The sequence below is a fragment of the Protopterus annectens genome, chromosome 9.part0, assembly GCF_019279795.1.
Source record: "Protopterus annectens isolate FY-2018-M chromosome 9.part0, PAN1.0, whole genome shotgun sequence".
NCBI lineage: Eukaryota > Metazoa > Chordata > Ceratodontiformes > Protopteridae > Protopterus > Protopterus annectens.
Window position 1 is genome coordinate 207,039,014 of NC_056743.1, and position 27,951 is coordinate 207,066,964.

Here is a 27,951-nt window from a genome sequence, read left to right on the forward strand (position 1 = left end):
AGGGTCCATTGGGACATTGTGAGATATATATACAGTGGAATATCATTCTTTTGGTGTTTTAGAGTCCTGGACATTTAAACTAGTTACTACTTAATATTTAGGCTAATTTTTGATGAACATCACTAACATCCATTTAAATCTATGGGACATTCTATGGTTTATGTGTGATTCTTGGATAATATACATACATATTTTTGATGCTTCAAACCATATAAGTTATATAAGCCTTTAGCCAACTAAGCTTAAATATATTCAAAGTGATCATTTGATTTTGTAACACATTTATGATACTATGCAAGATGCTATAATATTGAGGTGTATTCTAGAGTCTTTATAGCATATAAGCTACATAGTATCGGGTAAATACTGCTTTAAGTACATTTAAGAAGACTACATGAGCTATATAGTCTACATCTCTATATGTTTTTTTTATGATGGGTTGTACCAGAGCTATTTAAGGATTGTGGCAAGACAATCTAAATACACATTTTTGGGGTTCTATGTTAATGTGTATCCAATGATACATAAGATATCTTATAGCAAAGCATTAACCAACATATGTATGTGGTGTATATCAAGGACCATCTGAATGTTAATAAGAGTGGATATACAATATATTTATGCATATAGATTCTTTAAATGGAAGTTTTATTTTAGATTTAGAACCTTATGGTTCAATCTAAGATTAAGGTAATATTGTCTTCTGTTCTTGGTCGGATACTAAACTTTGATGGGGCTTGGTGTTAGCTACTTATCAAACAAGATACCAAAGTAATACTTATTCTATTATATGGTGATGTGATTTGGTCATATTGGATTACGTTTGTCCTAACCATTATTTTCCCTTTTTTTCTTTAGTATATATAACTATTTTGATTGAATTATATTTGTAACAACAGTCACATTGTAGTCGGCTGCATGGTGAATCAGTAGACAGGGCACTCTACTTTGATACAACAAATAAGAATTTATACTATACCTATGCTGGTATACAAACATCCAGTGGGATACTATATGCTTACCTGTAGGTGTTAGTTTTAACTAAACACATTGGGTATATGGATACTGTCCCCCTTACTACTTCAGTTTTATAATTTCATTATTTGGTTTTGTTGACATTTACAGACTTCCTTACACACCCTGTTAAGTATATCACAAATATATAAGGTTTTTTAGTTGGAGGTACTGGTATTTAGTTGATTGGTAACTACAGTTTAATTATTTTACATACTTAACTCAGTATTATCGTGTTGGCCTTGGCCCAGCAATATAGTGTGGTCTTTTTCTTGTCTTCTGCCCTGCTATATCTATATACATTCCTTGTTAACTTTTGTTAATTTACATAAGTTCACCTTACGGTGAGTTATTTTTAAAACCATGGATTTGGATAATATTGTAGAGGGGTTGTGTGCTGATCGGGAGGATATCAAAGTTTTTGGGCTTGATTCCATCCCAAGCAACAACATCAATAATGGAAATTCTTCTCTTTCATATGATGAATGTCAGTCAGCTTTCTTTAATTTAGAAAAGCCCTCAAAGGATTACGTGCCAATATATGGCAGCTTAGGCTATTTAAAGCCTATTTATTCAAAATGTTAGTCCCAGGGACTTCGGATTAGGTTAAAACCGATGGTCAGCAGATCTGAACAGAGGCTGATGGAGGAATGGAATGAGGCAGTACAGGAAGGCTCTATGAGATTGGTAAAAATATTGGCTGACTATTATGAAAGAGCTATCGACATCAATATAGCAGAAGTTAAGGATCTTAGTACAAAATGTAAAAAATTTGAGTCTAACAGTAACAATGAAACCATGGTTATGAATCTTTCTAAAGAACTTACTCAGTATGATAAATTAACGAAAGAAAGGAAAATTAAAAAATTCACTAGGGACGTTACAGACTACAGTCGTGGACGTCCTTTGAAATTCAAAGGTCAGTTAGATTCAAGGATATGTCTATGGGTAATGGTAGGGTAGAGACAAGAAAAAGGCCTTGATCTATTCTCAAACGTAAAGACCATATGTATACCAGTACCTGGCGAGGAGTCTTCTCTTACCGACAGTGAAGGTGTACCATCAGTTAGTTCACCAGCCAAAGAAAAGTAATGTTCCCATCCCTTTAGGAGGAACACCAAATGCAGAGGTGGGCGCAAACATTCAAAAAGGCTTGGATATGGACTCAATAGATGGGTTGATACAAGTGCTATTGAAATAAATGAGAATGTGTTCAATAATGTTCTTAACCTTTCCAAAACTGTTCTAACTGTGGATCAACAAAAGATTTTAAATAAAGGCTTGGGATTCATACCGAGTTTTTTCTGTGATCAATACCAGATAGTCACTGATTTATTAGAGTTTTGCCGTTGTCTTAACCTCAAAATATTCTTTTCAGATAAGGATAACACTAACTTTCAAAGATCAAATGAATTCTGTTTTCCTAAATCTACATTTCAACCCCCTATTAATACCCATGTAGCTGCATTTCAACAGGCAGTGCTCAGAGAATTACATTTCCCACCATACACCAGTGATATACTACACGATAATATCAATGAGGTAGAAAGGAAGGCCCTGATGGAACTCAAGAATAATAACAAAATAGCTATTCTTCAGGCAGATAAAGGTGGTGCCGTGGTTATTTTGGATATGGATTATTATATCCAAGAGGGTCTTCGCCAATTGTCGGATTCAAAATGTTACATGTATATGGGCATAGACCCTACTCCTACATTTAAAAAGGAGATCGATACATTTTGCAGAATGCAGTTGAGGAAGGATTATAAAAAACCAAACCAAATTAAAAGCCCCAAACAAATTTTTTTTAAAGGGAAGATAATACATTTGTATTTCATGCATGTTTTGATTACATGCATCATGACATTATTTTGTTGGTTTAAAGATTTCAGCTTGTGAATAATATATAGGGTCCATTGGGACATTGTGAGATATATATACAGTGGAATATCATTCTTTTGGTGTTTTAGAGTCCTGGACATTTAAACTAGTTACTACTTAATATTTAGGCTAATTTTTGATGAACATCACTAACATCCATTTAAATCTATGGGACATTCTATGGTTTATGTGTGATTCTTGGATAATATACATACATATTTTTGATGCTTCAAACCATATAAGTTATATAAGCCTTTAGCCAACTAAGCTTAAATATATTCAAAGTGATCATTTGATTTTGTAACACATTTATGATACTATGCAAGATGCTATAATATTGAGGTGTATTCTAGAGTCTTTTATAGCATATAAGCTACATAGTATCGGGTAAATACTGCTTTAAGTACATTTAAGAAGACTACATGAGCTATATAGTCTACATCTCTATATGTTTTTTTTATGATGGGTTGTACCAGAGCTATTTAAGGATTGTGGCAAGACAATCTAAATACACATTTTTGGGGTTCTATGTTAATGTGTATCCAATGATACATAAGATATCTTATAGCAAAGCATTAACCAACATATGTATGTGGTGTATATCAAGGACCATCTGAATGTTAATAAGAGTGGATATACAATATATTTATGCATATAGATTCTTTAAATGGAAGTTTTATTTTAGATTTAGAACCTTATGGTTCAATCTAAGATTAAGGTAATATTGTCTTCTGTTCTTGGTCGGATACTAAACTTTGATGGGGCTTGGTGTTAGCTACTTATCAAACAAGATACCAAAGTAATACTTATTCTATTATATGGTGATGTGATTTGGTCATATTGGATTACGTTTGTCCTAACCATTATTTTCCCTTTTTTTCTTTAGTATATATAACTATTTTGATTGAATTATATTTGTAACAACAGTCACATTGTAGTCGGCTGCATGGTGAATCAGTAGACAGGGCGCACTCTACTTTGATACAACAAATAAGAATTTATACTATACCTATGCTGGTATACAAACATCCAGTGGGATACTATATGCTTACCTGTAGGTGTTAGTTTTAACTAAACACATTGGGTATATGGATACTGTCCCCCTTACTACTTCAGTTTTATAATTTCATTATTTGGTTTTGTTGACATTTACAGACTTCCTTACACACCCTGTTAAGTATATCACAAATATATAAGGTTTTTTAGTTGGAGGTACTGGTATTTAGTTGATTGGTAACTACAGTTTAATTATTTTACATACTTAACTCAGTATTATCGTGTTGGCCTTGGCCCAGCAATATAGTGTGGTCTTTTTCTTGTCTTCTGCCCTGCTATATCTATATACATTCCTTGTTAACTTTTGTTAATTTACATAAGTTCACCTTACGGTGAGTTATTTTTAAAACCATGGATTTGGATAATATTTTAGAGGGGTTGTGTGCTGATCGGGAGGATATCAAAGTTTTTGGGCTTGATTCCATCCCAAGCAACAACATCAATAATGGAAATTCTTCTCTTTCATATGATGAATGTCAGTCAGCTTTCTTTAATTTAGAAAAAGCCCTCAAAGGATTACGTGCCAATATATGGCAGCTTAGGCTATTTAAAGCCTATTTATTCAAAATGTTAGTCCCCAGGGGACTTCGGATTAGGTTAAAACCGATGGTCAGCAGATCTGAACAGAGGCTGATGGAGGAATGGAATGAGGCAGTACAGGAAGGCTCTATGAGATTGGTAAAAATATTGGCTGACTATTATGAAAGAGCTATCGACATCAATATAGCAGAAGTTAAGGATCTTAGTACAAAATGTAAAAAATTTGAGTCTAACAGTAACAATGAAACCATGGTTATGAATCTTTCTAAAGAACTTACTCAGTATGATAAATTAACGAAAGAAAGGAAAATTAAAAAATTCACTAGGGACGTTACAGACTACAGTCGTGGACGTCCCTTTGAAATTCAAAGGTCAGTTAGATTCAAGGATATGTCTATGGGTAATGGTAGGGTAGAGACAAGAAAAAGGCCTTGATCTATTCTCAAACGTAAAGACCATATGTATACCAGTACCTCGGGCGAGGAGTCTTCTCTTACCGACAGTGAAGGTGTACCATCAGTTAGTTCACCAGCCAAAAAGAAAAGTAATGTTCCCATCCCTTTAGGAGGAACACCAAATGCAGAGGTGGGCGCAAACATTCAAAAAGGCTTGGATATGGACTCAATAGATGGGTTGATACAAGTGCTATTGAAATAAATGAGAATGTGTTCAATAATGTTCTTAACCTTTCCAAAACTGTTCTAACTGTGGATCAACAAAAGATTTTAAATAAAGGCTTGGGATTCATACCGAGTTTTTTCTGTGATCAATACCAGATAGTCACTGATTTATTAGAGTTTTGCCGTTGTCTTAACCTCAAAATATTCTTTTCAGATAAGGATAACACTAACTTTCAAAGATCAAATGAATTCTGTTTTCCTAAATCTACATTTCAACCCCCTATTAATACCCATGTAGCTGCATTTCAACAGGCAGTGCTCAGAGAATTACATTTCCCACCATACACCAGTGATATACTACACGATAATATCAATGAGGTAGAAAGGAAGGCCCTGATGGAACTCAAGAATAATAACAAAATAGCTATTCTTCAGGCAGATAAAGGTGGTGCCGTGGTTATTTTGGATATGGATTATTATATCCAAGAGGGTCTTCGCCAATTGTCGGATTCAAAATGTTACATGTATATGGGCATAGACCCTACTCCTACATTTAAAAAGGAGATCGATACATTTTTGCAGAATGCAGTTGAGGAAGGGATTATATCACCCAATACAGCCAAACATCTTATGGTCAAGGACCCATGTAAACAAGTACTATATTTACTACCCAAAATACATAAATCTTTGACTTCCCCACCTGGAAGACCAATTGTTTCTGGCCATGGTTCATTGACGGAACCTCTATCAGTGTTTCTTACACAGCAATTGCAACCATTTTTAGTCCATGTTAGAGCAAGGATTAAAGATACAACGCAATTTTTACAGATCATAGAGGATACACAAATTGAACCAGATTGGTTACTATGTACATTGGACGTCAAGTCCTTATATACAAGTATTCCACATTAGGCTGGCTTACCAGCTCTCCAGTTCTGGCTTGACAAGACAAATTTATACCCACCTGGCTTCAACACACTTATCATTTGCATGTCTGAACATGTTCTAAACAAAAACATTTTATATTTTCAAGGGGAATGTTACTGGCAACTCCAGGGCACCGCTATGGGAGCATCCTTTGCTCCCATTTATGCGGACTTGTTTATGGCCTACTTGGAAGAATGTTTGATATATAATACATCACATAATATTTATTTGATAGAAATGGACATCTGGCGAAGATATCTGGATGATTGCTGGATGGTGTGGCGTGCAGATATCGAATACCTCCAAGAATTTGTTGAATACCTCAACAATAATGTGTGGGGTATTGAATTCACTGTCAATAGCAATTTAAATTCAATCGAATTTCTGGATGTCACTGTGTATAGAAACCCGGATAACACATTGGGTACCAAGATACATCGCAAATATCCAGAATATAACACACTATTACATGCATCAAGTATGCATCCACGCCACACTGTCCGCAATATTCCGAAATCCCAGTTTCTTCAGATGAAACGTATCAGTTCTTCGTTGGATGATTATGAGGATGCCAGTATGGATTTAACCAAACGATTTTTGGACAGAGGATATCGCCCATTTGATATTATATCAGCTAAAACATATTCGGACAGACAACCTAGAACACAGTTGTTGGAGTATAAGACCAGTAAAGCCAACAAAGGAGATTGTGTCCTGAGATTTGTAACAACATATGGGAGAAATCATCAGATTATTCGAACTATCATGGACAATAATTGGAACATTTTACGTGCCAACGAATATCTCAGGCAACAACTGGGTCCCAGGTGCCAATTCTCATATAGAAAGGGTAGAACACTGGGCTCTATTTTTTTCACATTACAAACACCATGACAGTGGGGGAGCGAAATATAAGCAATTGACCATTAGTGGAAATGAATTGGTGGGCACCTTTCCTTGTGGTCACTGTATGTCCTGTAATCAGGTGAATAAAACTAAACAGTTCAGTAGTGCTAACACAAGTAAAGTGTATGATTTAAGAATTTTTGGGAATTGTTCCAGTAGCTGGGTAATTTACCTGGCCACATGTCAGTGTTCATCTTTTTATGTAGGCAAAACATCACGCTCACTTAGGATTAGGATTGGTGAGCACAGGAGCAATATTAGAAATAAGAAAACCACAAATGCCTTGTATCAACATACACTGAAACATCCTACAGCCAATTTTATGTTTACTATTATTGACCGAATAGTGGGGGACAGAAGCCATCAACAAGGTTGGGAGAACACACTTACCTTCAAGGAAAAATATTGGATAATCTATCTTGGGGCCTTGTTTTCTCCAGGTCTTAATGACCACTTATGAATTATAATTCAGTTTGGTGTTGTTGTCCTATTGGAACACAACACAGATGGCTCAAAGATGTATTTCAATATCCATATAGTTTAACCATTACTATATAATGTGGTTATTGTATCATTTTTTTGATTTTTTTATATATTACAGTGTTACATACCATTGTTGTAAGTAATTAAATAGGTATATACCATACCATTTTTTCCATGATATAGCATTCACAAATATAATATGATTGTTTCACTCAGCCGAATACTTAATTTTGATCCTATGTGGATGTCTTATGATCATAGTATTAGTATATTAATTATTATTCCTGCTGTCCCATATATATTTTTTTGAAAGAATGATCAATACCATATTATAACATTGTTATTATTTTTTCATCTCATATTATTTGTTGTTTTTCAACAGTTTTTGGATGTATATATAAAGTGATGATCCAAGTTAAAAGACTGGGAAAATGCTTTTCTTTTAACTAGCACTACAATCATTAATATGATTGGTGGACCTATCATGTATTAGGATATATAAAGGGTGCTCTCTGCAATGTTGGCATAGTTATTTAGTTTCACTGAGGAAGGCTTTATGCCGAAACCGGTTTGAATTTGGTGCAATTTATTACTATAGGACATTTTTATGTCCATTTGGTGATTGAATAAAGCATTGGAACTATATTGCTGGCTGTTGGTGTTTGTAGTTGAATCATGCCTTATTCTCAGCACTGGTTTGACCAGATTACTTTAAGAAATGATCTATCAATATTGTGTTTTTATTTTGTTTATTTCATCATTATGTTCTTATGACTCAAACTGATTTTGATCCCCTATTCAGTCTCCACTTTTCTTATGCTAATATGAAAACGTCTTCTGTCATACTTCATAGACCAATCCAGCGTCATTTCTTTTTCCTGACCTTCCGCATTCTTATCCTGATCTTAATCTTCATGCACAGAATGATGTACAGATCTTAATTCTCCTTTTCTTTGAACATATTCTGTTCTTTTTGTCAGCCTATTCAGGCTTCTATTTGTATCCTTGGTGGTCTTCATTTAGACATGCGTTGTTTATCAAGTAAAATGTAGGTACGTATAAACGACATGCATGGCGCTCGTGTATAGATGCATCATTTCAGTCAAATCATCATGGCAACAGTAATAACAACTGATTTGATGAAGTTTCCATTTTCTACAGTAATATGAAGAATTTGGCACCTGTGAAATACTTTCCAAAATCACACCCATTACAATTTGTGATATAGCAGGTAACATTCTACCACTAGTAGCATAAATTAAATACCCAGGGATGCCTATGTCTCTCACTAACAAGATTTACTGATGTTTTTAAATATGTCTACCAGCTAAAACTATGTAATAAGATGTTTTACCTACTTACAACCGTATTTTACAGAGCCATTGCTAGAAATGTACTTATCCCTAAATTAGAGTCTGGCCACCATCTTTCAGCAATATAATCCAGCACAAATTTACACAAATAAACAACTGTTAACACAACCTGTAGATTTATGTTTATAGTCAACATATATATATATATATATATATATATATATATATGTGACTGCCAAATTTTGGAGAAGTTTAACTGGCTACCTGTCACTTAGAGCAGCCATGCTCCTCAGTTTAAAGATTTCTGAAATTTTAAGATACTCCCACCCGCCAAAAATACATTATTACATAGGCAATCTGAAGGATAGTCATAGTCAGGAGGGATCCCTAACATTTATTAGACCCCATTATATAACCACTGTATATGAAAAAGACTTTTCTAAAATGGGGCCATCAATCTGGAATCAGCTCCAAACAGAAGTAAGACAGTAACACGCACTATAAACTTTCAAAATCAAATTAAACTAGTAAATGTTTACTGACTCCAAATGCTTATGCTTTCAGGATAATGACAACTGCAGGTCTTCTGCATGAGTCAGTCCTTCAGTTGTACTTATAATTTAGTAATTTTGCTAAAGATGGTGAAGCTTTTGTTCTGTAAACATGTTTCTTAATTTGTTGTCAGTATGATTGCAGGTCTGGGTTTTGAGCACACGTAAGGCTGTGTATTTTGCCTTCGGGGACAAGTTATGCCTGAAAAGGGTGGGTATCAAACTAGAAATAGGTAAATACTATAATGTTCTGCCTATACAGGAAAGTTTTGGAATTTATTAGCAACAGCAGTAATTGTAATATATACAAACGTATATTGTTTCAAGTGTCTGGCACATTCCTGGTTTGATAACCGAGTGTATGATCGGATTAGTGGTTTTCCCTTAAAAGCCACCAGCAATCTTTTATATTTTTGACTATCAACTCATCTTTTCATCCAAATCCAGAAAATGCATAATTTGGTGGTGTAACATCCACCTTTCTCCATTCTTAGTCTGATAGTACAATTTACAGATCAGAGGTACATCCCTATCACAATATATAGTTTTAGACAATTATAATCTCTCCATTTCAGAGGTACCTAATATTCTATTGACTCTAATAAACCAACATCAAATAAGCTGCTATCGCTAGTGTTTCACATGTAGTCAGACATCATCTTACCTGTGATCACAATTTCTTTTGTATTGACATGACAGATGAGTTACAGGTCAACCATGCTGTTCTATACTACTTGTGTTCAGGGTTGAAATGCCTTTGCTGTTGATTCTGCATGTTCTTTCTGTGTCCATTTTTAATTGATCTTTAGTTTTCTGCAATATCCAAAACACACATGGATTGGTGACTTGGCACACCTCTTAATTATGTGTGTTTCATGTCTGTGTGAATGCCAATGTGTGTGCTCTGCAGAGGGATGGTATTTCAGGTAGAATTGGCTTCAGCCTTATCTCTACTGAGTACCAGAATAGACCGTTGACTCCCCAACAGCTCTGAAAAGAATAACGCTGGTATCGGAAAATGAAGAGTTAGACTTTGACTGCCTTGTCCAGGTGATCTGTATACTCTGACAAACTGCCATCGTTATTTAAGCAGGCCACCACCTGCAGATGTTTAATATTGCTGCAATGATATTAATTTTCTATTTTTTAATGATCAGCATAAAGCTGAAATAGCCATAAATCCTCCTTGCTATACTTTTACCCTGGTGGTGATCAAACCATTATGATAGTACCCAACTCACCTAGCCAAAACCTAATGCTGCAAATAGAATTCTTCACCCTCCTGCAATATGACAATTAGACCATAATCAACTTGGCTATAAAAAAGTATTTGCTGCAGCCAGTGACTCCCTGATTTTAGTTAGCAATGATTGGTTTTCTCCTTATGTCAGCAATGAGCTATTAAATGCCCTAGGATTCAGGGAGGTTTAGTGTGATGTAGAAACCCTACATCAGAAGGTTTTTGAATCACACCAAGCCTTTTCAATTCATAGATGACTCTACCACTGAGACTTTGCCCTCACAAGGGCCTCAGCAGGGAGGGTGGTGTTGCAGATAAATTCTTAGGCAAATGCAGTAGTTCAGGGACGTAGCTAATGCTAATTAGCCATGTGATGTCCCTCAAAAATCTCCACGAATCCTGACTTGCTCATTTGAGAGAATGGCATTGTAAAATTTTACTGTTTAACTAAAAAGTAAACATACTGACATGATGGCCATCATCCATTCACTCCTATGTCAGCAGTCACTATACAGTTAGGTCTAGCAAAGCTATGGAGAGTGAGGAAGTGTCATTTTCTGTATATTTGTGTGCTTGTCCATAGTTGCATGAATGAGGCTGTATGAAATGTTTGTTTCTGTGAGACTGTAGGTGTGAGAATATGTGTAGGAGAGACTGCCTGAGTGGTCACAATGGGGGTTTAGCTAAGGAATTGTGAGTTTGGATCTGTTTGGTGTTTATGCTAGAGTACTTGCGTAGGAGTATGGGTATGTGTTTCTGTGAGTGTCGCTAGTGTGCTTTTGTGTATGGGGGCTTGTTTTTGGATGAGTGGAAGTGAGTATGTATGCAATAATGCATGTTTGCCAAAGTGTGTGTGTGCTCGTACGCACATATAGGGGTGCCTTAGCTAATGCAATGCATGGACTGCTAGGAAAAATGCTAGCATTATCAGGTCTAACAGTGCATTGTTTGATTCAGACACACTGTAATGAGCTACTACATTCTCACTGCAGCTATATCATGTCTTGGAAATGGATTTTCTCTCTGATGTGCTAATTGACATCTACAATGGGCAGTTGGCACAGGTGCAAAGAAATTCTATGAATCTTAGAGTTGGTGTCTTTCTTAGTACCTTAAGAAGTTTAGCTTTGCATTCCCATTGTACTTTTTAGCCGTTATATTCTGCTTATGAGTAACTCCAGAGATGGGGCGAACAAGGATTTATTGGAACATTTGCATGTTTCTCCTACCCTCGAAGGACAGTGGGACTAATTTGAGTGTGAATTGTCTAAATTACATGTCATTTAAGGAAACTCGGTCAAAACAACTTTGCAAGGGAACATTAAGGTAATAAATGGCATCCACTTTGAATGAGGGTAGTACAGAACATGCTTCATGCACAGTAAGTATTAAAATAAAAACGTTACAGATTATGAATTCTAAGTGCAGCAGCTAAAAACTCAGTCTTATTGTCAGTGACACTATTATAATAACTGTTGTGGAAATGTCTCTTGATTTTCAAAAGGCATTTGATTGCTGTGCAGTTTATTTTTGTCCTGGATTCGTGCAGCTGCAGACATCAACAATATCGTCTGGCAGCTGAGTACTTTAAATTCAGGATTTGTACTGTAGTTTTCTGTAAAAGGCCTTGGGAAAATCTCATCAAGGACATAAACAACAAACTTTGCAGGGTGCCTTGAACCTATTATATTTGTAGAGAGTATTATATTTGTGTTTGTTCCTTACTGCATGCAGTCATTGGTATAGTCTTTGTGCAAGCTTACAAAAAAAATTCACCTGTGTAAAAGCTATGGCTGTTTTTTCAAGAAGCAATAACTCAACACCTGAGGATAGGCGAGAAATTGATGGCCTTCATTCTCACTTGGACAGAGAAAAGAACCACAGTTGATTGCTCAATTACAATAATTGCAAGGAAAGTCCCAGGGTTCAATACCTGCTGCATTATTGTGTGGTTTGTACTTGAAAAAAGTGTCAGATATTTTTACTTTTTTTTTGTTAATGAAATGTTGCCTGAACCCAAGTTTATAAAAGAGTGGTAAGTTACATTTAGTGATGCTGTCATGCCCATTAAGTTTAAAAATCTACATTTCAAGGAAATGTGAGTATAAAAGAACTTCAGGGAAATTATGGACCTGTTGCCTTAACTGTGGAAACCTGAAGGTTTATCCATGATATCAGTAAAACGAAACACAAAAATGAAAATACGTGAATAAGATGCTACAAACCAAGCCTTCAGAATAATGTTAATACATTTATGGGCCGAATCTGAACCCATCCCAGTCCCATTGATCTGCTTATAGGAGTTTTTTCCCTCAGAACTGAAAAGGTTACTTTGAAGTATTAGTTCCAAAAGGATGGCACTTATTTTCTATAAGAGAGTTTTGTGGGAAAGCAGAATATGTATGTTCATAGGGCTGAGTGTGCAAAGATTTTTCTTGTGTTGTAGCCAAATGCCAGTCATGTTGAACACGACAATATTTCTGTAAAAAGTCAAAAAGTGTCACAGAAAAAAAAAATAGCTCTTTCAGCCAATGTATTGATCCCACATTCCAAGAATATGGCAAGGTACTTAGTAAGCAAACTGTAGAAACACTCTGTAAAGTGGTTCCACTTTTTAATTTTTATTATTAGTTTACTATACAGTGCCACAAAACTGCATTAATGGTAAAAACAACTGTAGGATATATCACACTTACAATTTTATTAAACTGAAATCGAACTCAAACTTCTAGAACATGCTTTCAGATAGGCATAACGAACCAAAAGCAGCTACAATCATTTTCAATACAGTCACATGATAATTGTACTTGGAATTGTAAAGCATTGGCTAAAATATTGATATTTATAAATTATGATCCTTTTTGATACAAAAAAAATACATAACCATATATCACTATGTATAGTAAGGACCTGCCACTTGCTTTTGAATAAAATACAAATATTTCTTCAGACATCAAAAATCAATAATTTAACAATCAATTTTAGCAGGAACTTGTTAAGATGGCTATACTTAAAATCATAACTAAAACCTTAATTGCAGTCTAAACATAGATTATTTGCAAAACCCTTTTGAACCAAAATTACATGAACATATCTGCCTAAAAATAAACATTCTAGATTGCACATTAAAATTAAAATTAAAACTTAAGGCAAAAAGATGTTTTTTTTACCCGTCTTTCTAAATTAAAGCAATCTGTTTTTAAGTATACATTTAAAATCTGAGTAAGGTGAATGCAAAAGAATACATGCATTTATGAAGTATATGTGGGGCTTGTGATTTGAAAATGGCCCAGGGTAAATTCATTCCACAACTGACAGCAGACCATGGTTACTACACTGGGTTAGTACGAGTCATAAACCTCCATTCTTTGTTGAGTTTGGTATGACTCTTCATTTTCCTAATAACAAGGAAGAGTTAGCTACATTTAATATTCTAGTCTAGAGACACTTTCTTTCCATGACAGAAGCTGGTAAGTTTGTTTTGGTGTAAACTTGTGAGTTTTGTCCTTAGTCATGGTGAAATCATCAGCACAGAGGGAATCTTAAAGGCTGCTGTAGTCAAAGAAGTTATTAATAAAAAGTGAGAATTTGGGGTCCAGTATAGATACTTGTGGGGGCCTCTTGATTATGTGACTTGCTGAAGGTGGCAAAGTATTTTGAGCAAAATAATTGGCAATGGGTGCAGTTTAGTAGTAGTACATTAGATTAGTTATAATTATATGAATTCTTTCAAGAGTAGAATAGAAAACAGAAAAATAGAAAAGCAGTGAAAGTCACTGGCACACTGATACATACATAGCAGAGGTAGTTTAGGAATAATTGCACTTGGGAATAGCAGGGCCATAGCCAGGAGTATTAATTTATCTTTCAAGTTATGGTATTGTTGAGGTGGATTCCTATAGGGGGAATTGTGTTCCTGGATTTTGAGATACAACAGGAATAAAAAATATTTTGTGCTTTATAGTGAGCTTTTTGAGTTCAGAGGTGGGTTTTGTCAGATCAGAGAACTCTAGTGGTGGAGTGGAGCTGTTGTACACCAGTTAGGACAAGACATTTTTCAGGGTGAAAGACTAATCTGTGTGCAAATTGAGGTTTAGAGAAGGTGAGATAGCTCAAGCCACTTTAGATGCCTGAAGGCAATACAGTGATGTGTGGAGTATGGCTTGTTGGAAGCAAATTTGGCTATTTTATTTCATAGCTGTTTTGGCATAGTTGTCAGGGTAGCCTGGAGGTTGGTAAAAATAAAGGAGAGAGAGTGCATTTAGCAGGTAAGTGGATACTAATGTTGTCCAGCCATTTTCACTCCATTGTCATTTGGCTTTATAAAGCACACCTAACTAGTGATGTGATTTTTCGACTGGTTATTAGATGTGGAGGTTGAATGTCTTGGTGTCATACACTATAATAACAATAAAATTAGCTTTGCATTTTGTATGACAAAAAAAAATACGAAAAGAAGATGTTGAGTTTTGTGATCTTATTAAGTTAGCGTTCTGTGAAGCAGGATGAATCTTGTTTGAGCTGATGGAGATGAATGATATTTTGGGCAGAGCAGAAGAAGGTTGTATCGTCTGCATATTTGTTGCTTTCATGTGTTTTAAGGCAGTATATAGATTATTGATAAATATGTTAAACAGTAGTGGCCCTAGTATGAAGCCTTGAGAAATCCTGGTAGAGATGCTGGACTGACATTTGAGAGCTTGGCATCTATTGGGCAGGTAGCTGAGGAGTCACGAGAAATTGGAGTAGGACAGATCAATGGAGACAAGCTGATGGAGCAGCTTATTGAGAGAGACACTGTCATAGGCTTTAGATAGCTCCAAGAAAAGGGAAGATACAACATTACCTATATTTTGGCCACGATTAATACTTCTGGTACAGTAGTGGTACTGTGGTTTGATCTAAAGCCATGAGGAGAGGAGGTTATTTGTAAGAATGTGGTTGAGGAGTTGCAAATGAATAAATCTTAATAAGAGTTTTGATTGGTGGATGTATGGCTATAGGTCTGTGGTTGGAAAGATCATTTGGGTTTCCCCCTTTGTGCAGGGATATGATGCATGATTTCTTCCATAGAGATGTGGCATATGATGATGGATGGAACTGTTACTGAGTTTTTGAGATGAGGTAGGCAGTGGCATCTGCTGCAGTTATCAGGTATTCAGCAGGTAGATTCTCTGCAGCTAGGGTAGTAAGTTTTAGTTTTAGGAGGCGATTTTTAATGGTGGAGGTTGGGACAGTATTGATAAAGTGTTATGGTTACCACTGACTTGGAAGTTAAGCAACAGTAAATGGTTAATGTCTGTGTTACCAGACCTGACCTTAGGCCAATTAGACCAATTTGGCTCACTAGGGCCATGCTCCCTCATGGGTCCAACAGTAGGCTTTGACAAAGTTTTTGTGCTTTACAAGTCTTAGAGACACTACAGTCCTACTGGTAATTCAGTTCCCATTAACATTAATAATAGCTTCATGACTCTTGTAGGGTTACAGTGTTAGCTGCTTGTACTTCCATGTTAGTCATTTGCTGTTGCTGAGGGCTCAGCAGGGTTTCAACCCAAATCTGCTTAGAATAACCATCTGGTTTTGGATACCAGTCTAGTTACTGTATCCGAAGACAAGACCAGACTTATTTTTTACACTGATAGAGAGGTATTGTTTACTTTTGCTTCTCTTGCTATTATGTGGTTTATGAACAGTTGTTAATGAATCAAGTTACAAGAAATAATTGTGATACAGTCAGTGTCAGGCAGCATGACAACAAATGGTACATATAAAGAAATGCAGATACTATGCTGTGAGGTAACTTCTGATTACTAAGACTTGTGACAGAATGTTACCAGTTCAGCAGTTTAGCAAAGAAATGCTTGTTGTAGTCATAGATAGGATCAAAATAATCCCTGAGATGAGATGTATGTGCTGAGTGGTGGGAGACAGAAAAATGATTCAATTTGCTGAAAGTATTAGAACAGCAGAAAACAACCAAAGAAACAAACTTTAAGTAATAGTGCAACAGTTGTAATGTAAGAGCAAGCATGAACAGAAGAAGTACAAGTCAAGATAGTGTGGAGCATAAATGAAGACAACTATAAATAGATGTGATACAGGAATTCAATCAGTAAAATGAATGAAATACATCATATTTTATGTTTCTATAGAGAAAAAAGATACAATATGCAGTATGTATGATTGCTGCGCATGAGATGTGAAGTAAAATAAATCCTGAATCAAATGAGGATAAAGTAGGAAAGGAATAGGACAGAAACGACAGAAGAAATAAAATGGAATAACATTTAAAAAGAACAAGGGGGAAGTTTGTAGCTATCACATGCCCAAGTTCAGGCAGTGCTACAGAGTTTGAGGATATGTTTATTGCTAAGCCAAGGTGCACCCATTTGGTTATGCACCATGTTGACACAGGACCTCAATGACCCATCAGTTAAGACCCTTACAGTGTACCAGAGTGAGCAGACCTACAGGAGATGTTTGATCAGGAGTTATCTAGGACTCCATTAGTTTACTTCTGTGTTAACATGTTGTATGACAGAATATACAGTAATAAATAAACATATTGTTTTATTTTAATAAACAATAATAGCATTCATTCCAGTTACCTAATCTAAAATGGTCTTAAGTTGAATAGCCAGCAAATCAAGGAAGGGGTAGGTGGGGGTGGGAATTAGATGAGTGGCCCTACCAAAATGTTCCAAATTGGGCCAGGCAATTGCTAAGGCTAGGTATGGTACAGATTGATTTTATGGGGTTGATGAACATTGAGGAAAGTAACATTAATTAGATGGCCTGCATCATCTAGGAGAATGGTTTTGACAGTACTGAAGTTTATAGAGATAAGAGCAGTTAAAGTTTGTTAAATTTCATATTTCATTTAAATGATATTTCTTGGATTGAATAGTTGTGTGTCTAAGGGAAAAGGTTGGTAGATGATTGCTAAATCGATCTGGTAGGCGCCTGAAGATCAGATCTGTTTGTTAAAAAACAGAAACGTGTTGACATTTGACTTGTTGAATCTCATTGATGAATAAATGAGTTGTGAGTATCCATATAAGTTTAGTGACAGTGACGGTGAACCAACTATGTTTGTCAGCCAGGATTATGGTTTCATGATAAATATTTTATGTAGTCCAGGAGAGGAAATTTTGTATTTATTTTTATCACCAGATGAGACATGTAGAGCTATGATACACAAGCTCTTCCTGTCATTTAGTCTGAAGAGAAAGATGAGTATCTTGGCATTCTTGAAGTGGGGGGGGGGGTATTTGGATAGAGTATGATGGAGTTAGAGGATGTCAGAATATATTAAAATTATAGCACCACTTTTTTTTTGCATTTCTGTCGAGTCTGTATATGCTATAACCTAGTTGGGTGATTTTCTCATATTTGATGCCTGATTTCAGCCAAGTTTCAGAGATGGCTAGGATGATAGGAGCATGGGTGTTGAACCATACATGAAGGTAAATTGTTTTGTTACGGATGATTCTGATGTGGAGATGATAGAGCTTTAGTGTTCACTGAGTTGTTGTGTCTTTCGGCTTTTTCCCGGTTAGGGGTCGCCACAGCAGAACTCCGGTCCGCTAATGATTGGTAGCTGATTTTTACATACTGAGTTACCAGCCCTGATGCACAACTTCAACGAAGGTACGCCCATTCACGCATGTCTCCATGCAGAAGACGCTCTAGTCTCTAGCTGAGAATCGAACCGGACAGCGTCTTACTGTGAGGCGACAATGCTACACTGAGTATATAGGTGAAATGGTGGAGAATGACCAGGTATATTCATACTGGGCCTAAATTTAGGGTGAATATCACAATAGAGTTTTATTTTTTTGGAGACAGGGCACAGGGAAATATTAGTTGGTTTCATTCTGGTACTGGGTGAGTTTTGGCACAGATGAGTGTGGCTACAAGAACTGGGCATTTAAAGACACCCATACAGGAGCTATTACAGAGGTTTATTGAGATATGCATAGAATGTTGGCAGTAATATTGTTGGGGGTTATTAGAAAATAAACAGAGGGAAGGTGGATATGGTACGAGGTGGAGCAGTATAGTGACGTATGAAAGTAATGTTGTACAAGGGAGGTCAGTGTTTTGTGTGTCAACATAGCTGTTAACTGTGCAGATTTTCCCAGAATGTACAGATTTTTGCCTCATGTTTTTGGTCTGTCCCTTATAAAATTTGTGGTTTTCTGGCAAATCACCGAAGATTGAAGTCACTACATGATGATATATATATTTGAGTTTCAGACTTCATATCCTTCAAACAACAATCTGTATTTATTAACAGTTACAACCATCAATCCATATTCATTAACAGTTTCAGAACTGTAGCCACAACAAAGATTATGGCGTTTTCATATCTCTGTCTGACTAAATGTGTCTGCTATGTGTATTAAATTATTTTATTATGTCTTTATTTTCCTACTTGGACTATATTGGTATGTGAAGTTTGAATTTGTCAATCTTTGTACAATGTTATTTCATATTATCATGTATGTGGTGCTTTTCTCCCCAGTACTCCTATGAAAATAGACCTGCATCCAGTGAACTATCCTGGTAAACAAATGTAAAAATAAATAAAATAAAATTAAGAAAAATACATGCAAACGCAAACACCATTATTCTAGCATCTGTTTAAGTTTATAGGGGTGATATTTAAAATCTGTCCCTATGTTTTGGCCTTTTGTCCACCATTATTTTAGGCTTTGTCCAGATTTCTTCTGCTAAGAGTATGTGTGTCTATCATTTTGTATGGAAGCATCGTTGGAGAGGAAAATAAGTTCAGGGAGACTGACAGTATTTTTTTGTGAAGGAAAATGGGACTGTGGATTGTGATACGGGGAAATGGGACTGTGGATTGTGATACGGGGAAATGGGACTGTGGATTTTGATATGGGGGAATGGGACTGTGGATTTTGATACGGGGAATGGGACTGTGGATTGTGATACGGGGAATGGGACTGTGGATTGTGATACGGGGAATGGGACTGTGGATTGTGATACGGGGAAATGGTACTGTGGATTTTGATACGGGGGAATGGGACTGTGGATTTTGATACGGGGGAATGGGACTGTGGATTTTGATACGGGGAAATGGGACTGGATTTTGATACGGGGAATGGGACTGTGGATTATGATATGGGGAATGGGACTGTGGATTTTGATACGGGGAATGGGACTGTGGATTGTGATACGGGGAATGGGACTGTGGATTGTGATACGGGGAATGGGACTGTGGATTCTGATACAGGGAAAATGGGACTGTGGATTCTGATACAGGGGAAATGGGACTCTGGTAGATGAAGTGATTAGATGTGCTGCAGGGAGAAATGTATGATGGGTGTAGTTTGTAGAAAGAGAGAGAGGTAAGTGAGTAAGGAGCTAAAACAGTGGGGTAAGTTGTATAGTAGGTGCAGCATCTGATAGCTGAGTCTGGAAGATTGAGTAAGTTGTGATCACTGGAGGGAGGGCATGGGGTCAGTTAGTAAATATAAGAGAGGAAAGAACTTAGAGCGCTTAGTTACAGACTGATAGTTTAGGAGTTTTGTGTGTATCATTGTGACTGGGGTATGTCTTGTATGTGTATATATAGATATAGATATGTATATATATATATATATTTCTACAGTTGTGTGTATGCCTTTAATACGGGTGGGAGGTAGGTGGAGTTCTGAGTGCAGAACAGGTCTTATAAATGTAATGGTGTGGGGTAGCCGAGAAATTGGGGGTGGGAGAGGAATTAAGTGGGCAGCAACTCTCACAGCATCTGGAGGTTATCATTATGGGCATTTTCAGTGGAAAGAAGCCAGAAGCTGTGAGTTATCACACTGGTATCTGCTGAACAGGTTTCTTCTGCCTTTAAAATGTATTTAAAATAAAAATATACTGCCTTACAAAAACACAGGTTAGAACAGAGTTTACATCTCTGCTGCCTAAGGAAGTTTGCTCGGTGTTGCAATTTTATGTATTTGTCATTTGTTAACCGAGTTAGTTCAGCTGAGCCAAAGGCCCATTTTCAGTGGAGACCTGAGGAGAAAAGATCCAGAAAAAAATAAAAAACGCAAGACTTTAACAAGAGTTTGACATGCAAGAAATTAAAAAAAAAATAAAAAAAATAAGAATATAACATACTTGTATCGTACATTTACAAATAGCAAGAAATTACATAATTATAACATTGCCTAAATTTACAGTAACAGCATTTTCATGAATAGTATATAGAAAGTAAAATTCTGAGTAAACAGATGATGAGTTTAGAGAGAAAAAAATCTGCCTTAGGTTTACTCTAGTAAGTCATAATATTACAGAAAATGGAGATACATTGGTGATAAAACAGCTACTAACAATGGTTAATAACAATAGAGTGTCTATTGCATATTACAAGCGTGTTTTTATCTATCTTTACTTGTGGGACATGGATGGTCATAGGGATGTGGAAAGAATTAAAAGGCTAGACATTCTGTAAATAAGCATGTAGGACTCTGTATCTGTGCATAAGACAACAGAGCAGACAGTTCTACCCGATGCTGTACAATTGTGTGTTGTAGGCCACTTATTTCAGGAAGAAGTTTTCCCACAGAAGTGAGCATTCTGACATATGATACTAACATGCACTGCCACTGTTTACGTACTTATTCAGCTAGGATACGAGAGGTATGTGCAGTTAAATCATTCCATCTTCTTTTCAGCTGCATACGACAGGTCACACTTGTAGAAGGGAGCTAATTAGTAAGGGCAAGACAATAACAATAAACTATGAATATCAGAAAAAAAAAGCAGAAACTTCAGCATAAGTTCAAAGCAAAAATAGCTCTGCTTATATCTGTACTAACAGTTGTGATGCAAAAGTATTTAGATAAACCAGAATGTAAATACTAGCATGGTATTTTAACAAAGTAATTGGATTTTATCTGTTTGCTGGGAGGAAGGTAGAGCAGGTTGACCAGCTGTGTGCTTAAAGTCGTAGTTCTGTCTTTATAATCTCAAATTTAATTGAAATTCTCAAAATGATTTTTGCTAAAGTGAACTTTTTTGTTTGGTATTTATTGCACAGCATTACTAAAACAATTGCAGGATGTTCAGGGAGAAGGTATCAGCAATATACTGCCAATATTACAGCTGTTCAAGTTTGGGCTCCTGGCCCATCTCTAAGGCTATAGTTGAAGGGACATTAAAGCACAGTGTCCCTTCCCCCATTCTTAAAGTACATGTAGCAGCAGGGCTTCATATTAGCCCTGAATACTGAATTCATTTACTCAAGAGTGTTGGCCAGTTACTGGTAAACAAATGTAATAGACACTTCTGCTACACTTTGGAACTTAATTGATCACTTTTTTTTTTTGCTACTGTGGGCGGGGATTTATCCTTTCCTTGAGCAAGAACAACTGTAGCTCATAAGATGCTCCTATATATTTTATCCGTATCTATGTTAACATTGCCTACACTGTACAATGGGATATTTTCTAATTTGCGGCTACAAGTTTGATTGAATCTTGCATGAGTGTTGGCCCAATAGACTGTTTCAGTCAAGAAATCAGAAATGATGTTTAAACATACCACTGACATTCAGCTGAGTGCATTTTATGAAAAAAACACTGAATCTCATTAATCGATGTACAGAAAAAAGATAGACCATCATATAAAAAATATCAAAATGATATATAGAAATTATGCTGCTATGTAGTAACTAATTTTGGATCAAAAGAAAGAAAATATATTGTTCAGCTATTGTCTTGTATATTTTAGGGATTTGTATGCTTTGCGGTGCTTTTCTGTGGCATGATTCAGGTTGGATACTGGAGGTACTCCCATGATGAGCAGGTGAGTGAAATAAGGAAAAAAAATGATACTGTCTGTTATTAATTCACAGCTGTGGTGTTTCAGTTCATATAATACTGCTTTATTGCACTGCATTCATTTTCAGCTGTCTTGGCTTATACAATTATAGACAATAAATAAAGGTTTTGAATCATTAGTGGTCAGCTTAAAAAGGCATAGATTATGACAGACTGCTTATTCTAATACGTCTTATAAGGCTAAGAAAACAAAGGAGGAAGATTAATTTACAGTTTCAGGACTTATGACAATCAGCCATTAACTTGCTTTCTCTGTTAATTAAATGTGTTCATATGCATGTTAGTGAATGTTCAAAATTCTTACTATATGAAAAATGATTTACTTGGAAAGAAATATTAAAGCTGCTGTAGAAATATAACACTCATGCTAGAAAACTATACTGAAAGGCGGTAGAAAATATATACTCACATTTTGGTCAGGAAAGTGAAAACATTATGGGATAGGTTATATTGTTTGATATGCTTATATACACTTTCTCATTCTCTAGTAGCCTTGTTCTACTCTACAGGTGGGATTCATAAAGGTTACCACAAAGTGTGTAACCTTTCCGAGTGAATGGACAATAAAAGCACTGTGATAGGGCTGCTGTTGACTACAGAAAAGTTACCTCATGGTGTACACATCGTGTGGACCTCATGTTAGCCTTTATGAAGTCCCCCATACAGTTAGTTTCACAAATGTCTGCCATGAGAAATAAATTTCAGGCTGCATTGTAGACTGTGTAATCTGAGGTTTCTGTAGCATTTATTAGTCAATGGCCTTAGACTTATGTTTGCGATGATGTTTTCTTACAGCAAAAAAGAAACGCTGGCATTGACAGTCATATGGCCATTAGACCCCATAAGATAACATCTCTCTCAAAGAATACATACATCTAGTTATGCCTTCATTCACCTGAATCACAACAAAATTAATACATTGCCTATTTTTATCAGTAAAGTTGCATTTCAGTATCCCTAACAAGGACTCACTTGCTCAAGACACATGGCAATAGTCTCTCCATTAACAAAGATTTAGGATCTACAGCTAGTTTTGCAGTTTGAGACTGCCGTTAATTATGTTTGGAAGCATCAGCTTTGTTTTTTTATATTGTAATGCATGTTAGTATGCCAGAGAAAGAATCAAGTATTTGGGAAACGGGGCAGAGAGATAACGCAAAAATTACTCGGGCATGGACTGTAACGATGGACATAATGCACTTCTCCAAAACCAATTCCACGGAATATTTCTTCAAACAAATTTGGTCAAAGTAAAACTTTATGAGAAAAGAAAAAAATGATCAACATGGGGTACAAAGCCACCTCCTCCAAGAACCAAGTACATTTGGAGACCTGAACTGCATAACTGTCAACTCTGGGGTCGCAAGCTCATAAGGAAATGTTTTTGTAATTTGTGCTTAAGGGATTAGTATCCAGTGAAATCAGCTTTGGCAAAACACACCCATATGAATGCTGATCATAAGAACAGTACAGATAGACAGCTGAAACTGATAAATTGGATATATCATAAGAAACTAAGTATCGGGTGTTAATGATTCCTCACAGTCCACCTAGAGAAATGTTCTTGATTTAGAATACTTTATAAGAGAGTAGATATTGTTAACTTTAACTGATGACACTAGGAAGTAGGCTGCAGCAGTAAATGGATACAGTTTTGGTATCACTGTGAGTGGGATGTGATAATTACTTTTTGTAAAAGATGAGTTAATCTATTAAGTAAGAGAGGAACAGATAGTTTAATAGGAAAATAAGATAAAGAAAAAATACACTTTCAAACTACAGGAGTCTCTTAGGCTACATAATTTCACTAGTAGCAAACATTTAAAGAAGTAAACTGTTCTCCTTCCGGATTATCATGGCTAGGTAAATATGAAAAGGTTTACTATTAAATGTGCGAATGCACTCCGTGCGAACGGCGACCCCATCGACGCGTTTGCGCGAACCGAAACACCGAAACCATTTCGATAGCGAACCGAAACCGTGAAACTCTGATGATCGACATTACCGGCCACGCAACACCTCCACACCCATGCTACCATGGGTCGGATGGGGGCGAGGTTTTGCCGTTCGCACATCTGGGCGTCGGTGTTGTGACGTTCGCAGTTCCGCGTTCGGGCAATGCGCGTCACACAAAACGGGATCGACAATTTGATAGTAAACCATATGAAAAACATCTAAGGCTACCAAGATGTATTCTATCCATCCATCCATCCTCAACCCCTTTTCCCATTTTGCACATGGGGTCATGTTGTCACTTCAGTAGTGACAATCATCTTGAGCCAAGGTTTACATTGCCAGGTGGCTAGCCATACCACAAGCGCACACACACACACACACACACATGCACACACACACACACACACACACACACACACATGCACTTTCACCTACGCCAATTTAGAGTGTCCAATCCACCTACTGCATGTCATTGGAATAGGAGAGGAAACCTCAGCACCCAGAGGAAACCCATGTGACCACAGGGAGGACATGCAGAATCCACACAGAAGGCACCCCAGCTGAGAATCAAACCAGCGAACCTCTTGCTGTGAAACAACAACGGTAACTGCTACACCACCATGGCCACCCTATATCAAGTTATATTCTTATCAATTTTCATGAGAATCTAATATATTACTTAATATATTATGAAAAAGCTTATTTAATTTCTAGCAACCTTAGTAGTAATAAACCTTCAAGTGTATTTATTTATCTAACAAATGGTTTGGAGAGAAAGAATTGGATAATATAGGAGTTTTTAACAACAATGGATATTTTAAAGGAAATGGGTATGATATACCTTTCAAACAGTGCTCGATAAACTATCCATTGACATAAGGTATTAACTTATGCAGAGTGCAATGTGTCCATAACTATATTCTAACCTTAAAGGAACATAATTGTTAATGCCATCATCTCCAACGAATTACTATAAATTTGTGTAATGTCCTTTCTTCCTTATGTTGTTTTAAATCATAAATTGGCACAGATTGCTGCTAAGTTGAAAATGTCTATTATATAACCCATCAGACCTGGAATTCCTTTTTCTCTAATCCTATGTATACAGCTAAACAGAGGGCTTATTTTACCCCTATCCTGGGAATCTGTAATTTCTCTCATTTAAGATAATTTTTTAATATGGACATTTTCATCTGTAAAATTAAGCAGACTGTATTCTTAGGAATTTGGCAAGGCACACTATGTTAATATTTCTCTCAGAAATTGATGCTCAAGTCTATTTTTAGCATTATTTGTAAGCTTCTTTAATCATGTAATTTTAAGTAAGAGATTTGACTGATACATTTTATAATGTATTTTTATAATGCAGTAATGCAATGAATGTAAGAAGTGCATACATTAAATTTTAGCAGTGATTTGTGAATGTAAATATTAATACTAGAAGAATAAAGTGTCATGAAATGGGAATGGAGAAAAGTGAAGAGATTCAGTGAAAATATTAATTCAATCTTTATTTCCAGTCTACAGGCAACTGAAAAAGTATAAGGTAGTTCTCTATGGCCCAGTGTGTTATGGGAAATGACACTAATAATAGATTGGACTGAATAAACCAATAAGACTATGGAGATGACTTTATTTGCAAGAAGATGAAACAGTGGCATATTATTCATCAGCACCTATGCCAAACGTATGGCAATTAAGAATTCCACTCTTATTTTTTGAAAATATGAAAAGTAGGATACATAACGACTGAAATGCAAATAAAATGTTGGGCTATTACATCATTCAGATATATAAGCCAGGACATGGTTAACACTACATTTTCAAGACAGTTTTGGTGCATATCAAATCATATTCTAACATCTTCTGAATGCATTAAAACATATTTAGCAGAAAACGCATACATGCATACATACACAATTATAAACTAAAATATTATAGTATAACCTTCAAAATAATTTCCAGTCTTAAAATAAAGAATCAGAAATAGAACTTGAAAACAACTTGGGCAGTATGCCCTTTATAAAATGTGATGTTTATAAACACTTAACTACACAACATCAAAAATAGATATCAACATTAATGGATATTGAAAACAAAACAACTGTGAACTTGCAATGATCCAAAAATGTAAATGTGACCTTTCCTTTTCTAAGCATTTAAAAAAGAAAAAAAAAAAAAAAAAAGAGTACCTTCAGAAATACTTTCAATAATATTATTAGGGAAAGGTATTTTGTACTGTACTGTTTTGTGTAGGGATAGAATTATCACCCCCCCCCCCCCACCCATGCCACCTTACTTGTGTGATAAACCTAATTCTGCCATTGCCCCTAACCCCAGCTTCTACACACTACATTACGAAAAACCCTTTTAGTAACAGTACCACTACACAACACACACACAACCCTAAATTTCTCTCTTACCTAGTGCTCTAACCATAACCCATAAACACCACAGTCACCTACCTTTAATGCTGAAACTTTTGGTACATCCAAAAGTTTAAGTATTAATTAGCAGAACTTCTTGCCTGCATGCATGCACAGCTCACATGGAAAGTTGGTGTTGCCAGCATTGACATTTTTGACATTTGATTTTTGACTTTTGAGAAAAAATGCACACCAGTAAATTTCATTGACATTGTGATTAGATAAAGTGATCAGTCCATAACTGATTTATTGACATTTTGATGTTTCCAGTCAGTCTACTTTTTCCTCAATGTTCAGTCAGTTGTCTCATGGTGTCGGTATGCACTATACACTGAAGATGAAACTGAATAAGCTGGTTTCCTGATGCGTCATCACATTTGAAGTTAGTCACAAATGACCAAAACATTGGGTTTTTAGAAATTGTTTTTCTAGTTATATAAAGTTTTGTTACATGTGTAGTAGAGGCTTTATTTACCCCCCCCCCCACAGCCCCTTTATTTGTATAAAGAATCTTCAAGTTGCACAACTTTGAGGAAAGGGAGAAAAACACTTATAAAATGTTATTGCTCTGATGAGTTGCATCCTCAGAAACACAGGACAAAATAAGTCATTAGGTTTCTGAATGAGACATAAATGTTATCTGGACACAACTCATTAACACTGCATTTTCAATTGAGCTATGTGAATATTTAATGCAAGCGCTTGCATGGATCTTTAGTTCTATCATTGGCATATTTATCACTGGCCTTGAGGAAATGTTATTTCTCTTCTAACACACCTAGTTGATTCACTAGTCTTGTATTGTGTGATTCATTATTTTTAAATGTGGCTAAGACAGCATTTCTTCCAAAAAATGGAAATAAAACTGTGTCAATGCAGGCCACATAGTATAATGTAATTATTTAGTAATGTCTTTTTGGATAATTTGCAATATCTGCACAATTCTTTTATCTAACACTTAGCTAGCATGAATTTATCATGAGAAGAAGTTTCAGCAACACAATGGAATCCTATCCTGGCATGTTTGAAAATACTTTGAACTGTTGCTGCTGTTGTGATCCTCAAACATAGTGTTTGTTAAAGTGGCTGAATGTTAAAATGCTGCCTAGTATTGTCACAAAGCATGCAGATTACTGAAAACTTCACACCTATGTTTTTTAAATTATAT

General features: G+C 35.9%; 1 protein-coding gene across 1 annotated transcript in view; it reads left to right on the forward strand.

Moving 5' to 3' along the window:
• Window positions 1-27,951, forward strand: part of TSPAN32 (tetraspanin 32) — a 1,820,558-nt gene that overhangs the window by 524,639 nt on the left and 1,267,968 nt on the right. Inside the window, exon 4 of the mRNA XM_044082752.1 lies at window positions 22,292-22,366. Coding sequence (XP_043938687.1) covers window positions 22,292-22,366 — 75 coding nt within the window. The remainder of the gene's footprint in view (window positions 1-22,291; window positions 22,367-27,951) is intronic.